Below are 14,000 nucleotides of genomic sequence, written 5' to 3' on the forward strand. Positions count from 1 at the left end.
CGCCATATGATTGTGCAACCTGCGCGCGGGATATTTAACAGACGTAAACAAACCACGGAGAAACATGGGAGTCTAGCTAGCTAGCTAATCAATTGTTGTAGCAACTGTCATGTATATTTTGTCAACTTAACTATTCATCTACAGCAGTTATCATATCCTAACCACCCCATTGATCACCGGAGACGAGGAAAATGGTAAGTAGGTCGTTGCTAATACGCTTGTTGTCGAAGCAGCAGTTGCTAGCTCGCTAACGTTAGCTAGTTAGCGCAGTGCATAGCCAGAATGTTGAATACAATTCAATTTGATCTCACTCTACCGGTTTCCTTGGTGGTTGGTCCTTATGCAGCGCGGAATTTGAGACACCATATCCACAATAATCCAAACTGCGAACAGACTGGTTTTCTGAATGGTCCTCTATTTCCTCACCTGACAAATCCCCTTTGTCTCTACTTCACCTCATGTCAACAACAAAACTCCTACATGTGCGCCATATATATGCATGAGGCTTGTGGGGGAACATTTATTTTGACATAAGAAGGAGCAGAGAGAAAATGATTTGTGACATTAAATGGTCTACTCAAATGTGTATTATGTCATGACAGAGGAGAAGCCTAGCACCAAGCCAGGTTGCCAAAAGGAAGCATGGAGGAGATTCGTCCGAGGATGAGGATTGGAATCCAGAAGAAGATGTAAGTTATGTTTGGGTTGATCAGATAGTCATCCATTTTGACTATGATGTCCTACTTATATTTCACTGTCAAGCAGATGGCATAACACAACATGTTGTTTCAGACCAAAATAAGGAAGGTTGGAAATGAAAGCAGAGAAAGCTATATCTCTCCCTTCAGAAAGCCTTTGACACAGTTGACCAACCAGCCTGTATGTGTGGACAGCAATGCACACGTGAGTATGGTCATTTTGACGCATAAATGAATTTGACAAGTGTGTGGCATGTGCTTACACAAACAATCAGTATAATGCTGCTATAGACATGCCAATCATTTTGAAGTACTTTGTTCATGGATGTATTGTCTTTACAGGAAGCCTTAATTCGAAGTATTCTCTCAAAACCTTTTAAAATCCCCATCCCCAATTACACAGGTAAGTAAATATGTCAAATCAATGTTGCTACCCTAGGTCTTCTCCACATATCTCTATATGACTATCTTTAGGAACAGTCTCAGTATATTATGCTAAGTAATGGATCTATCTATTACAATGGTATTGTGTTTGTTCTATAGGCTCTCTGGGGATAAGAGCACTAGGACTGAAGCGTGCGGGGGTAAGGAAGTCTCTTCACGACCCATTTGAAAACGGTGCACTGGTCCTCTATCAGCCTCCAGTGCTGAGCGCTCATGAGCTGATAAAAGCAGAGAAGTGAGTTAATCTCAATATTTAGGGAGGGATTAGAAAATGTTGATGTGAAGTCCGTAGCACAATTATGGTAGGGAGAGATTAGGAAAAACATGGTGATGTGAAGTCAATAGCTCAGCTACTGTCTCAGATCGTTATAAAGATCAGACTTTTGGTGATAACTTTGCACAAAATGACATGTTGTAGTAGAAGTTTATTAATATGTCTCTCTGTGTGCAGAGATAAACTGCCTGTACATGTTGTCGTGGATCCAGTCCTTGGAAAGGTCCTCAGACCCCATCAGAGAGAGGTACTGTCTTTTTGTAAATCTTGATACTTTTCTGTGTCCCAAATGGCACCTTTTTCCCTATATAGTGCACTAGTTTTGACCAGGTTCCAGAGCACACTTAATTGTATTTGTGAATACGTTTGTTTCTAATAACCAGATTTTGTTGTATTCTGTCAGGGAGTGAAATTCCTGTGGGACTGTGTGACCGGGAGACGTATTGCCGACTCGTATGGCTGCATCATGGCTGATGAGATGGGGCTGGGGAAAACCCTGCAGTGTATTGCCCTCATGTGGACCCTGCTGCGCCAGAGTCCTGATGCCAAGCCTGAGATAGACAAGGCCATTGTTGTTTCACCCTCCAGTTTGGTTCGTAACTGGTACAATGAGGTGGGAAAGTGGCTGGGCGGACGCATCACACCGGTGGCCATCGATGGTGGATCCAAGGAGGAGATAGACAAAAAACTAGGTAGGTTTGTTTTGACCATTAAGCATTATTCCTGTTGTGGCAATACTTTTAGCAGTGGCATGGTTGTTCCCAGGACTCCCTGGGGAAACGGTGACAATTGTTACTTAGTGGACTATTCAGGCTAAATAAATAAGAATAACGTAAACCCAGTTCAATGTTAACATTTTATGTGCTTGACAGTGAACTGGGTTTATGTGCTTGACAGTGAACTTCATGACCCAGCATGGCTTGAGGGTTCCTACTCCAATCCTGATCATTTCATACGAGACGTTCCGGCTTCATGCTGAAGTTCTACACAAAGGAAAAGTGGGACTTGTCATCTGTGATGAGGTACCGTGACGAGGAGATGTAGGCCAATATTCACAATGTGGTGCTGATCTAGGATCAGGTCCCCACTTATTAATTACCGATCCTAGATCAGCACTCCTACTCTATGTTTTATGAACACAGGTCCTGGTTCTTAGGCTTCTGCTTAGGTTTTGGATTGATGTTATCCTTAAATGGACCATATACAAGTAGTAATAGTTGTAATATATTGTGTTCATTTCCAGATTTGATTTAACGTGGTTATGCCAATAACACCTTGTTCCTTGTGCACCCTGTAGGGTCATCGGCTGAAGAACTCGGACAACCAGACGTACCAGGCTCTGAATGCTATGAGTGCCCAGAGGAGGGTGCTTATCTCAGGCACTCCCATTCAGAATGACCTGCTGGAATACTTCAGTCTGGTGCACTTTGTCAATGCTGGCATCCTGGGTAAGCTGACACTACATGGAGGCAAATGGGCAAAATTCTATAAAAAGTTGATTTGAAAATTTCTAAGGTATGTATGCTTTCTGAATAGACGGAGAGACATGTTAAATGAGGTCGGTTAGATCTCCCCTTCTCTGCCTTCTAACTGTCCTCCTGTGGTTTTTCTTTCCCTTCTCAGGAACAGCCCAGGAGTTTAAGAAGCGTTTTGAGCTCCCCATCCTGAAGGGTCGTGATGCAGACGCCAGCGACAAAGACAGGCAGGCTGGAGAGGAGAAACTCAAGGAGCTGATCAGCATTGTCAATGGGTAAACCTCACACTTTGCTGAAGACTTAATAGTTTACCTACAACACAATGGACATCTTTATGGTCATGTGTATTTTCAGACTATCTGCCTAATATATCTTAGCTTGGCTGAAGAAGCGCAGACCCACATGGTACACAGTGAGCAAGTCGGTCGCTTTAGTCAGGCAAAACATAACTACTTAATATGTCCGGGACAATACCAGTTCGTGATACTCGTTAGTATCGTGGCAAGGAAGCAAAACATGAAACTTTAGGAAAACCAAAATCCTTATGTTGTCATCCAGACTCTCATTTTATTTATTTTCTATAGCACACTATATTTTATATACAGTAGGTTTTTAAAGGGCCAGAGAGTTTGGTCTGCTTCGTGTTTTCATTTTTACCATGGAAAAACTTTTGTGATACTGGTATCGTCATAGCCCTATACTTAATATTTTTCTCTCCTTGGTGGTTTTAGATGCTTGATTCGGAGAACCTCAGACATCCTCTCAAAGTATCTTCCTGTTAAGATCGAGCAGGTCGTCTGTTGCAGGTCACTCTTCCATTTATGTATTTTTACATTTTAAGATTTTATTTATATGTATTGATTGCAACTGACCACTGATAATGGTATTTCTGATGGTAATTAACAGGTGTGTTTAGTGTCACAAATAATGGTGTCGTGGTTCAACTAATGCAAATGTATACTATAAAAATAAGTTGATGTTGGATAGTAAACAATACCAAAAAAGTCTTTGTGCAACCAAACTTCCAGAAGTAATCAAGGCACTCTCATTTAGTGGAAAGATTTAAAAGCCTGTATTGTTCACAGCTTAATATTTGCGTGTTCTCTGCAGGCTGACCCCCCTCCAGTCAGAGCTGTATAAACTGTTCCTGAGGCAGGCTAAGCCCTTACAGACACTGCAGCAGCAGGGCAAGATCAGTGTCTCCTCTCTGTCCTCCATCACCTCTCTCAAGAAGCTCTGTAACCGTAAGTGTCCAAACGACAACAAATCAACTGGTGCTTTCTTATATGCATTGTCTTTATTTTATTATTAGTGACGTCCTCCCATGTACATTTCTGTCCTGACACAACTTGTTTTTGTTGTTGTGTGTGTGGATATCCATTTGTTAGCTGTTTGGTTTTGAGTCAGTGTTTGTTGGTCTGTTGTATTGTGACTTATTTCTCCTTTGCCTCCCAGACCCGGCTCTCATCTATGATAAGTGTGTGGAGCGAGATGAGGGCTTCGATGGGGCCCTGAATCTCTTCCCTACAGGATACTCCACCAAGGCTGTGGAGCCACAGCTTTCTGGTAAGAACACATTATTCCCATTTTGGAAGGATTAGGGACAGGTAACACTTAGAACTCGCAGATATAATTCATTACATTATCCCCTTATAAATAAGCAATAAGGCCTGAGGAGTGTGGTATATTGCTAATATTCCACAGCTAAGGGCTGTTCTTACGCACAATGTAACACGGAGTGCTTGGACACAACCCTTAGCCATGGTACATTGGCCATATACCACAAACCCCAGAGGTGGCTTATTGCTATTATAAACTGGTTACAAACAAAAAAAGGGTCATACCAATGGTATACAGTCTGATCTACCACGGCTTTCAGCCAATCAGCATTCAGGGCTTGAACAACCTGATTTTATAATGAATTATAATCACTCCATTGTTAATATGGGATCTATAATGACGTTGATCTTTCCTCCAGGTAAAATGCTGGTTCTGGACTATATCCTGGCCATGACCAGAAGCACCACCAGTGACAAAGTGGTGTTGGTCTCCAACTACACACAAACACTGGACCTCTTTGAGAAGCTCTGTCGAACTCGAAGGTAAGAAAGGAACTGACACAGGAGCTGTCACATCCATTGTTTTCAGTTATTCTTGAAAATGAACTTTGAGAATGGAAAGAAACCACTTTCTTCTTTTGATCAGATACCTCTACGTTCGGCTTGATGGCACAATGTCCATCAAGAAGAGAGCAAAGATAGTGGAGAGGTTCAACAGCCCATCTGTAGGTAGTGAACATGTTGTAAATGGCATCTTGCTATAAGAGTTTGTTTGATCACAAGTATTTCCATGACATCTCTCTCACTCAGAGCCCAGAGTTCATATTTATGCTGAGCAGCAAAGCTGGGGGGTGTGGCCTGAATCTGATTGGTGCTAATCGCCTGGTGATGTTTGACCCTGACTGGAACCCAGCCAATGACGAGCAGGCCATGGCTCGAGTCTGGAGAGACGGACAGAAAAAGACCTGCTACATCTACAGACTGCTTTCAGTGAGTAGAACAGAGAATGACTAGAGTATCATACTGAAAAGTGGTGTCAATTCATTCATTTGATTTATATCGCTTTTCCAAGTGCTTGGGGAGGGAGGGGAGACTCGCCTCGGTATGGAGCATGGTGGTATTTGCAATTGAACTATCAAAATGGCGTTTTAAGTCACGTGTATGACTGACAGTTGCTCTGTGTGAATGTGTGTTCCTGCAGACAGGGACAATTGAGGAGAAGATCCTTCAGAGGCAGGCCCATAAGAAGGCTCTGAGCAGCTGTGTGGTGGACGAAGCGCAGGATGTGGAGAGACACTTCTCTCTGGGGGAGCTACGAGAACTCTTTCATCTCAGTGAGGAGACCACCAGTGACACGCATGACAGGTACACACACACACACACACGACCGGTACAAACACAGTTCGCAGCAGTAGGCAGAGCCCATTGACAGTAATTTAAAGATGGTTGCGGTCAATTCTTGGATGTCGTTACATCCTCCCTCTTTGGAAGAGTTCACTAATGTTAACTATTCTGTCTCCTGTGCCCCTGCCAGGTTCCGCTGTCGGCGCTGTGTGAATGGGCGACAGGTGCGGCCCCCTCCTGAGGACTCTGATTGTACCTGTGACCTGTCCCAGTGGCAACACTGCTCTGACAAGAGGGGCCTGAGAGACCCCATACTGCAGGCCTCCTGGGACGCTGCCATCTCCTTTGTCTTCCACCAGCGCTCCCACGAGGACCAGAGAGGGGTAGTGTGACAGCCAGGCGGTCTGAGACAACCAGGAGTCATGCTATTTGACGAGAGGGCCTAGCCCTGAACCAAGGACGGCCAACCAGCACGTAGGAGCAATGTTACTGGACAAGAGGGCCCAGGAAAACTGTCTGTGCTGTCTGGAATCCTTGGGATGTCCGTACCCTAAACCGCTACCCCTTTTAAATTTCAATGTGGTAGGGATGTCCCAAGGACCCAGGATTGCACGGACACTAGGAAAACAGACATGCTATCTTATGATGGGAATATTACTTATCGTGATGGATTCACGGCTGAATTCCCCCATACTCTTTATAAGGGTGTGTAACAGAGTAATAACCATATTGAAGACCATTTTCTTCTTCTGAAAGGCAACCCTACCTGCAATTGTCCACACATCTCTCTTTACAGTCTTTTGGGTTGTACCCACAGTGTAAATGTTATTGTTTTCTGTTAAATCCTATACTTTCCCCTTGATAATGAAAATGTTTTGTGAAGAACTGACAATTTCACTAATGTCAGGATTTATTGAACCAGGACAAGTGTTAGCAATTCAACAAACAAGATATTAACAAAACAATGATTTAAGGGCTGCAGATGCTGCATTAAACATGACAATATGTCAACAATAACATAGATGCTGAGTAAAGGGTAACAAACAAACATTGGTGAGCTGAACAATATAAAGGAAATGGTGCATTTTTGTTATTTTTCACACAATTAGGATACAAAGTTCATTATTATTTCACAATTTGAAACGCCAAATAAGGCCACTTATTATTAGTTATTTTTGACTTTAGGCATGCAACAGTCTTGACTAGGGTTGTAAAGGAAGGGTATACTACTGGATGTATTTCCAGTTTACCAGTGAACTACCAGAATGTTGGAGGATTCTACGTAATCTATCAAGACAGCTAGTGGCACTTTTGCGTATTTAAGACTTGTACAGGTACATAATAACCTCTGGCCCTTTGTGTGGCCTTACCACATGTAAAATATTTTATAGTGACAGTTGTAAAACATTATCCTAAATATAAACCATTGGTGTTTAATATGAGGGTTTCAGCATGAAATATATATATTTTTTTACGAAGTCTATATTTACAGTATTTCTTGCCAATGTTTTGGAGTCTAACTGGCGGCAGTTGTGAAAAAAATCAGTGGGAAGAGTTGCAGAGTTAACTGAAAATAATGCCATTGATGATTAGATGCTTCCCCAACCCCCATTAATTAGGCTATTTTCTCTTGAACCATGTGGTCTCTGTGGTAGAAACTCATGGGCACATTAATATATATATCAGCAAAAAAAGAAACTGTCAACTGTGTTTATTTTCATCAAACTTTGATGTGTAAATATTTGTATGAACATAAGATTCAACAACTGAGGCAAACTGAAATGTGACTAAAAGAAATTGAATAATATGTCCCTGAACAAAGGGGAGGTCAAAATCAAAAGTAACAGTATCTGGTGTGGCCACCAGCTGCATTAAGTACTGCAGTGCATCTCCTCATGGACTGCACCAGATTTGCCAGTTCTTGCTGTGAGATGTTACCCCACTCTTCCACCAAGGCACCTGCAAGTTCTCTGACATTTCTGGGGGGAATGGCCCTAGCCCTCACCCTCAGATCCAACAGGTCCCAGACGTGCTCAATGGGATTGAGATCCGGGCTCTTTGCTGGGCATGGCAGAACACTGACATTCCTGTCTTGCAGGAAATCATGCACAGAACGAGCAGTATGGCTGATGGCATTGGGTCATGTTAGGATGAGCCTGCAGGTAGGGTACCACATGAGGGAGGAGGATGTCTTCCCTGTAACGCACAGCGCTGAGATTGCCTGCAATGACAACAAGCTCAGTTTGATGATGCTGTGACACACCTCCCCAGATCATGACGGACCCTCCACCTCCAAATCAATCCCGCTCCAGAGTACAGGTCCTCAGTATAACGCTCATTCCTTCGACGATGAACACGAATCCGACCATCATCCCTGGTGAAACAAAACCACAACTTGTCAGTGAAGAGCACTTTTTGCCAGTCCTGTCTGGTCCAGCGTCGGTGGGTTTGTGCCCATAGGTGACGTTGTTGCCGGTGATGTCTGGTGAGGACCTGCCTTACAACAGGCCTACAAGCCCTCAGTTCAGCCTCTCTCAGGCTTTGCGGACAGTCTGAGCACTGATGAAAGGATAGTGCGTTCCTGTTGTAACTCGTGCAGTTGTTGCCATCCTGTACCTGTCCCGCAGGTGTGATGTTCGGATGTACCAATCCTGTGCAGGTGTTACACGTGGTTTGCCACTGCGAGGACGATCTGCTGTTCGTCCTGTCTCCCTGTAGTGCTGTCTTAGGCATCTCACAGTTTGGACATTGCAATGTATTGCCCTGGCCACATCTGCAGTCCTCATGCCTCCTTGCAGCATGCCTAAGGCATGTTCACACAGATGAGCAGGGAGGGACCCTGGGCATCTTTCTTTTGGTGTTTTTCAGAGTCAGTAGAAAGGCCTCTTTTAGTGTCCTAAGTTTTCATAACTGTGACCTTAATTGCCTACCGTCTGTAAACTGTTAGTGTCTTACCGACAATTCCACAGGTGTATGTTCATGAACTGTTTAAGGTTCATTGAACATGCATGAGAAACAGTGTTTAAACCCTTTACAATGAAGATATCTTTGAAAGACAGGGTCCTGAAAAAGGGACATTTCTTTTTTTGATGAGTTTATTTATATATACACATATAATCATACTAAATTTACATTATCCATTAAAAGTTCATGTTAATCCAGGACTAGGCTTAATCTGGGTCTGGGAATCTATACTGAAATGCTAGGTTATCAGTCACCTGAGTGGTGTGTGGGCCGGGGGATGCTTCTCATTGGGACTTTGTGGAACTCTGCTACAGAATGCATCTCCATGGAAAATGACCTGAGGGGTTGAGAGGACATTATAACATTTGGTGCCAGCTGTAATAAAATAATAAAAAAACATAATATACACTACATGGCCAAAAGTATGTAGACAGGCCCTTCAAATTAGTACGTTCTACTATTTCAGCCATGCAATCTCCATAGACAAACATTGGCAGTAGAAGGGCCTTACTGAAGAGCTCAGTGACTTTCAACTCGGCACAGTAATCGAATGCCACCTTTCCAACAAGTCAGTTCGTCAAATGTATGCCCTGCTAGAGCTGCCCTGGTCAACTGTAAGTGCTGTTATTGTGAAGTGGAAATGTCTAGGAGCAACAGCGGCTCAGCCACAAAGTGGTAGGCCACACGAGCTCACAGAACAGAACGGGATCGCTGACGCGCGAGAGTTCCAAACTGCCTCTGCAAGCAACGTCAGCACAAGGACTGTTCGTCGGTAGCTTTATGAAATGGGTTTCCATGGCCGAGCAGCCGCACAAAAGCCAAAGACCACCATACGCAATGTCAAGTGTCGGCTGGAGTTGTGTAAAGCTCATCACCATTGGTGCAGTGGAAACACTTCTCTGGAGTGATGAATCACGCTCCACCATCTGGCAGTCTGACGGATGAATCTGGGATTAGTGGATGCCAGGAGAACGCTACCTGCCCGAATGCATAGTGCCAACTGTAAAGTTTGGTGAATGAGGAATAATGGTCTGGGGCTGTTTTTCATGGTTCGGGGTAGGCCCCTTAGTTCGAGTGAAGGGAAAATTGTAACGCTACAGCATACAATGACATCAGATGATTCTGTGCTTCCAACTTTGTGGCAACAGTTTGGGGAAGGCGCTTTTTCCTGTTTCAGGATGACGATGCCCCCGTGTACAAAGCGAGGTCCATACAGAAATGGTTTGTTGAGATCGGTGTGGAAGAACTTGACTGGCCTGCACAGAGCCCTGACCTCAACCCCATCTTACACCTTTGGGATGTTCGGCTGCGAGCCAGGCCAAATCGCACATCAGTGCCCGACCTCACTAATGCTCTTGTGGCTGAATGGAAGCAAGTCCCCATGACAATATTCCAACATCTAGTAGAAAGCCTTCCCAGAAGAGGAGGCTGTTATAGCAGAAAAGGGGGACCAACTCCATATTAATTCCTATGATTTTGGAATGAGATGTTTGACGAGCAGGTGTCCACATACTTTATAATAATAACAAATTGTTAATTAAGATATTTAGACTTTTATAATTGTATCCTATTAAGGAATAGTCACTGAGGCTCAGTAAATCTGAATTTCTTCACTCGACCAAGTACAATTAATTGACTAATTAGGGTTGGGTACTAGCCAATTCATGTATTGTAAATGCATTTACAAACACACCACAATTAGCTAAAATAGCTGAGAGACACTTACCAAGAGTTAAATAAAGTAAAAAAATAAAAAAGCTTTCTTGTGATGACTGACAGTTGAGGCATATCTTCTTCAAGCATAGGTTGGTAGCACCTTATTAAATGGAAAAGTGACCAATTCTGAACATTTTGGCGAACTCCTGGCAGACTTGATACAAGCTATTGTGTAATGATGTAATTCTTCACTGGATCGGTCTGAACCTTTGCACACACTGCTCTCATCTTGTGGACAACACCTAGATTACGCCTATAATCCTTTCTCAATGTATGGCTTTTCTCTTGCTTTCTCTAGCAAGATGATGGAACAAAAAAAATAAACACTTTTTTTGTTTGTATTATCTTTAACCAGGTCTAATGTGTTATTCTCCTACATTAATTTCACATCTCCACAAACTTCAAAGTGTTTCCTTTCAAACGGTATCAAGAATATGCATATCCTGGCTTCAGGTCATGAGCTTCAGGCAGTTCGATTTGGGTATGTCATTTTAGGAGAAAATGGGAAAAAAGGGGTCTAGTCCTTGGCAAGGACAGGCTCGTGGTAATGGCTGGAGCAGAGTAGTGGAATGATATCAACACATGGGTTCAATGAATTTCACCACTGAATACCTCAAAATAGCTAACTAGTTTGCCATTTATTTGTAAAATATCTCTTCTTCACATTGATGTTTTGTGGACGTCCGGTTAGTCCTTTCTGTCCAATCGCACCAACCGCCGGTGTGTAGCTTGAACCGCATGCGCAGATTTGTACCAGTCAAAATCCTCAGCGGTTTATTTGGCTAACAAGTGAATACCTCTTCGTATTTTAACTTTTCTTAGTGGTTAGACATGGCCGCTAGATATGATAGAGCTATAACAGTATTTTCCCCCGATGGACACCTGTTTCAAGTGGAATATGCACAAGAGGCTGTGAAAAAAGGCTCTACTGCGGTGAGTGTTTATTACTACTAGCTAAGTTAGCTAGCTAGCCAATTTAGCAAGGCTAACGTTATCTTTAGTTACTTTTCACTCTCTTGCATTTGTCATAACGTTACTTCATTTGCTTTGTGAATTTGAGCTGACAATTGATAGCTGAATTAGCTAGATAAGATGATTATTCAATATAGCTAACTTGCTAACAACGAGATACACATTCAGCGGGGACAGCATGACTTGCATGTAATTGCTAACCTACCAACTAGCCCAGCTAGCTAGCAAACAGGTTTTGTTCAACGTTGTCTTTATTGCAGTCGCAATGCGCATTTCAGAACATGGTAATATGCTGACTAATAATTGTTATTTTGTGCAGGTGGGCATCAGAGGGAAAGACATTGTCGTTTTGGGTGTTGAGAAAAAGTCTGTAGCTAAACTCCAAGAGGAGAGGACTGTACGCAAGATATGTGCACTTGATGATCATGTCTGTATGGCATTTGCAGGTAAGACCATCCATTTACTCACACCCAGTCCTAACCACCTGTTATCAGTCTGATTCGCCTAGTTAGCTAGTTTTTATTGAGCCTTGCTGTAGTTCTCACTGGTTTTCAATATACTTTGATTTCAGATGCAGAACTGGTTTTGTTGTGACTCAGACATTGTCCCTCTCTTCTGTCCTTCCAGGTCTGACGGCCGATGCTCGTATTGTTATCAACAGAGCCAGGGTGGAGTGTCAGAGCCACCGGCTTACTGTAGAGGACCCTGTTACTGTGGAGTATATCACACGCCACATTGCCACACTCAAACAGGTAGACTGCATGCAAAACACACTGGTATGAACATGCTTCACTGCCATAGAAATGAATGTTTCTTGGTAGTGGTAGTCATCCTGGTTTCATTTAGTTTTCTTCCATTGGGTGCCTAATGAACATGATCCAGGCAGTCTCTCACACAGTCAAACCCATTGTGTAAGTGTGTGAGTCTCTCTCTCTTTATCCCCCCTTCAGCGCTACACACAGAGTAATGGACGCAGACCCTTCGGTATCTCTGCTCTGATCGTGGGCTTCGACAACGATGGAACCCCACGACTCTACCAAACGGACCCATCTGGAACATATCATGCCTGGAAGGTGTGTAACACTGTCCTCTCTCTTATGCATAGTAGATCACACTCTGCTATCCTGCTAAATGGGTAGAAAACATAACACACAGGCCCGCACACTAATGCTGGCATTATCCAATATGTTTGGTGAATTTTTCACTTTGGGGGTGTGGTTTATTCTTAGTGTTCCATTTTCTATGTGTAACCTCTCGACCTTCTCCCCTGCAGGCCAATTCTATTGGTCGCAGTGCAAAGACTGTTCGGGAGTTTCTGGAGAAGAACTACACAGACGAGGCCATCGCTACTGACAACGAGGCTATAAAGCTGGCCATCAAAGCCCTGCTGGAGGTAGGCTAACATAAGGCACTAACATTTGCTTGATTCACACTAGAAGGCCAACAAGGCAAGCTGTACTAGGCTGGCCTGATTACCCATCTACCATAGTTTCTGGAAATGAAAATATCTGAGCCGGGAACAATATGGTTCATGTTGACCCTATAATGTGAATTGGGCAACTAAGTCACTAATGGGTGTTGATGGTAATGAACATGCTTACCTCCTGACCCTATGTTTACAGGTTGTTCAGTCTGGAGGAAAGAACATTGAGCTGGCAGTGATCAGGAGGAATCAGCCACTGAAGGTACACGCACAAACACTAAAAGCAGTTAACTGAACAATTCATTCTCATTTGAAATCATTACTAATTCCCTGTTTTGTACATCTTTATCAGCTTTTGGAGTCTAAAGAAATTGAAACCCTTGTGGCTGAAATCGAGAAGGAGAAAGAGGAGGAGGCAGAGAAAAAGAAGCCGAAAAAATCTACATAAATCAAACTAGTCTGTCACATGACCTGTTTTCAGTTTGTGTGAGGATAGGCTTCAATAAGGGTGAACACAAACACCCCCTTTATTCTAGACACAGAATCGTCTCCATTTTATATATTTTGTTCTGTAGTGTGGCTACTACTGTTATGTTAGCACATTATTCTGACCCTGAACTGAAGCATTGGACTCAAATAATGCTTTTATAAATTGAACCTTGAATAATAAAGATTGTGATTTTATTTTTGACTTCTCAAAGGGGTATCATTACCATGTTGTAAAATAACTGTTACTCATAGGCATTGTTGACCTAATGGGATAATGAGATGTGAGTGCAGTGCATTCTTATTTGCTTACATAGGAAATAGAATAGAACCAAGAGATGCACATTTTCATTATGGATGATTGCAAATAGTACTTGCATTGGGCAATTTAGTTTTGTATTGGGCCAGTAACCGAAAGCAAGGCACTTAGCCTTAATTGCTCTGGATAAGAGCATCTTAAATTACTCAAATGTAAATGTGCTGTAGCATAACTTTTGTGTGCAAATAATGGGTGTACACAGTATTTCCAGAACTGGTGTAGTGAAATTGAGTATAGTTCAACCTTTGGGGATGCTTGGCTTCCAGGCAGCATTTATTCTCCGGGAAACACGGGTATCGCGTGCAGGTGGCTCATATTTCTGCGTC

The 14,000-nt window shown here is 42.9% G+C and overlaps 2 protein-coding genes across 2 annotated transcripts; both read left to right on the forward strand.

Annotated features, from left to right (window-relative positions):
- The first annotated feature begins 14 nt into the window (after positions 1-14).
- On the forward strand, positions 15-7,519 carry rad54l (RAD54 like). The gene is made up of 18 exons (XM_029633111.2): positions 15-194; positions 603-689; positions 793-903; positions 1,041-1,101; positions 1,242-1,377; positions 1,594-1,663; positions 1,820-2,108; positions 2,314-2,438; positions 2,714-2,864; positions 3,040-3,166; positions 3,623-3,697; positions 4,002-4,135; positions 4,347-4,457; positions 4,870-4,993; positions 5,097-5,175; positions 5,261-5,440; positions 5,652-5,815; positions 5,985-7,519. Exons 1-18 carry the CDS (start codon positions 192-194, stop codon positions 6,184-6,186), a joined length of 2,229 nt encoding a protein of 742 aa, XP_029488971.1. The 5' UTR covers positions 15-191; the 3' UTR covers positions 6,187-7,519.
- Positions 7,520-11,190: 3,671 nt separating this feature from the next.
- On the forward strand, positions 11,191-13,553 carry LOC115108593 (proteasome subunit alpha type-7-like). The gene is made up of 7 exons (XM_029633114.2): positions 11,191-11,407; positions 11,766-11,892; positions 12,074-12,198; positions 12,397-12,519; positions 12,720-12,839; positions 13,069-13,131; positions 13,222-13,553. Exons 1-7 carry the CDS (start codon positions 11,306-11,308, stop codon positions 13,315-13,317), a joined length of 756 nt encoding a protein of 251 aa, XP_029488974.1. The 5' UTR covers positions 11,191-11,305; the 3' UTR covers positions 13,318-13,553.
- Positions 13,554-14,000: the final 447 nt, after the last annotated feature.

Source organism: Oncorhynchus nerka, linkage group LG24, assembly GCF_034236695.1.
Source record: "Oncorhynchus nerka isolate Pitt River linkage group LG24, Oner_Uvic_2.0, whole genome shotgun sequence".
Classification (NCBI taxonomy): Eukaryota; Metazoa; Chordata; class Actinopteri; order Salmoniformes; family Salmonidae; genus Oncorhynchus; species Oncorhynchus nerka.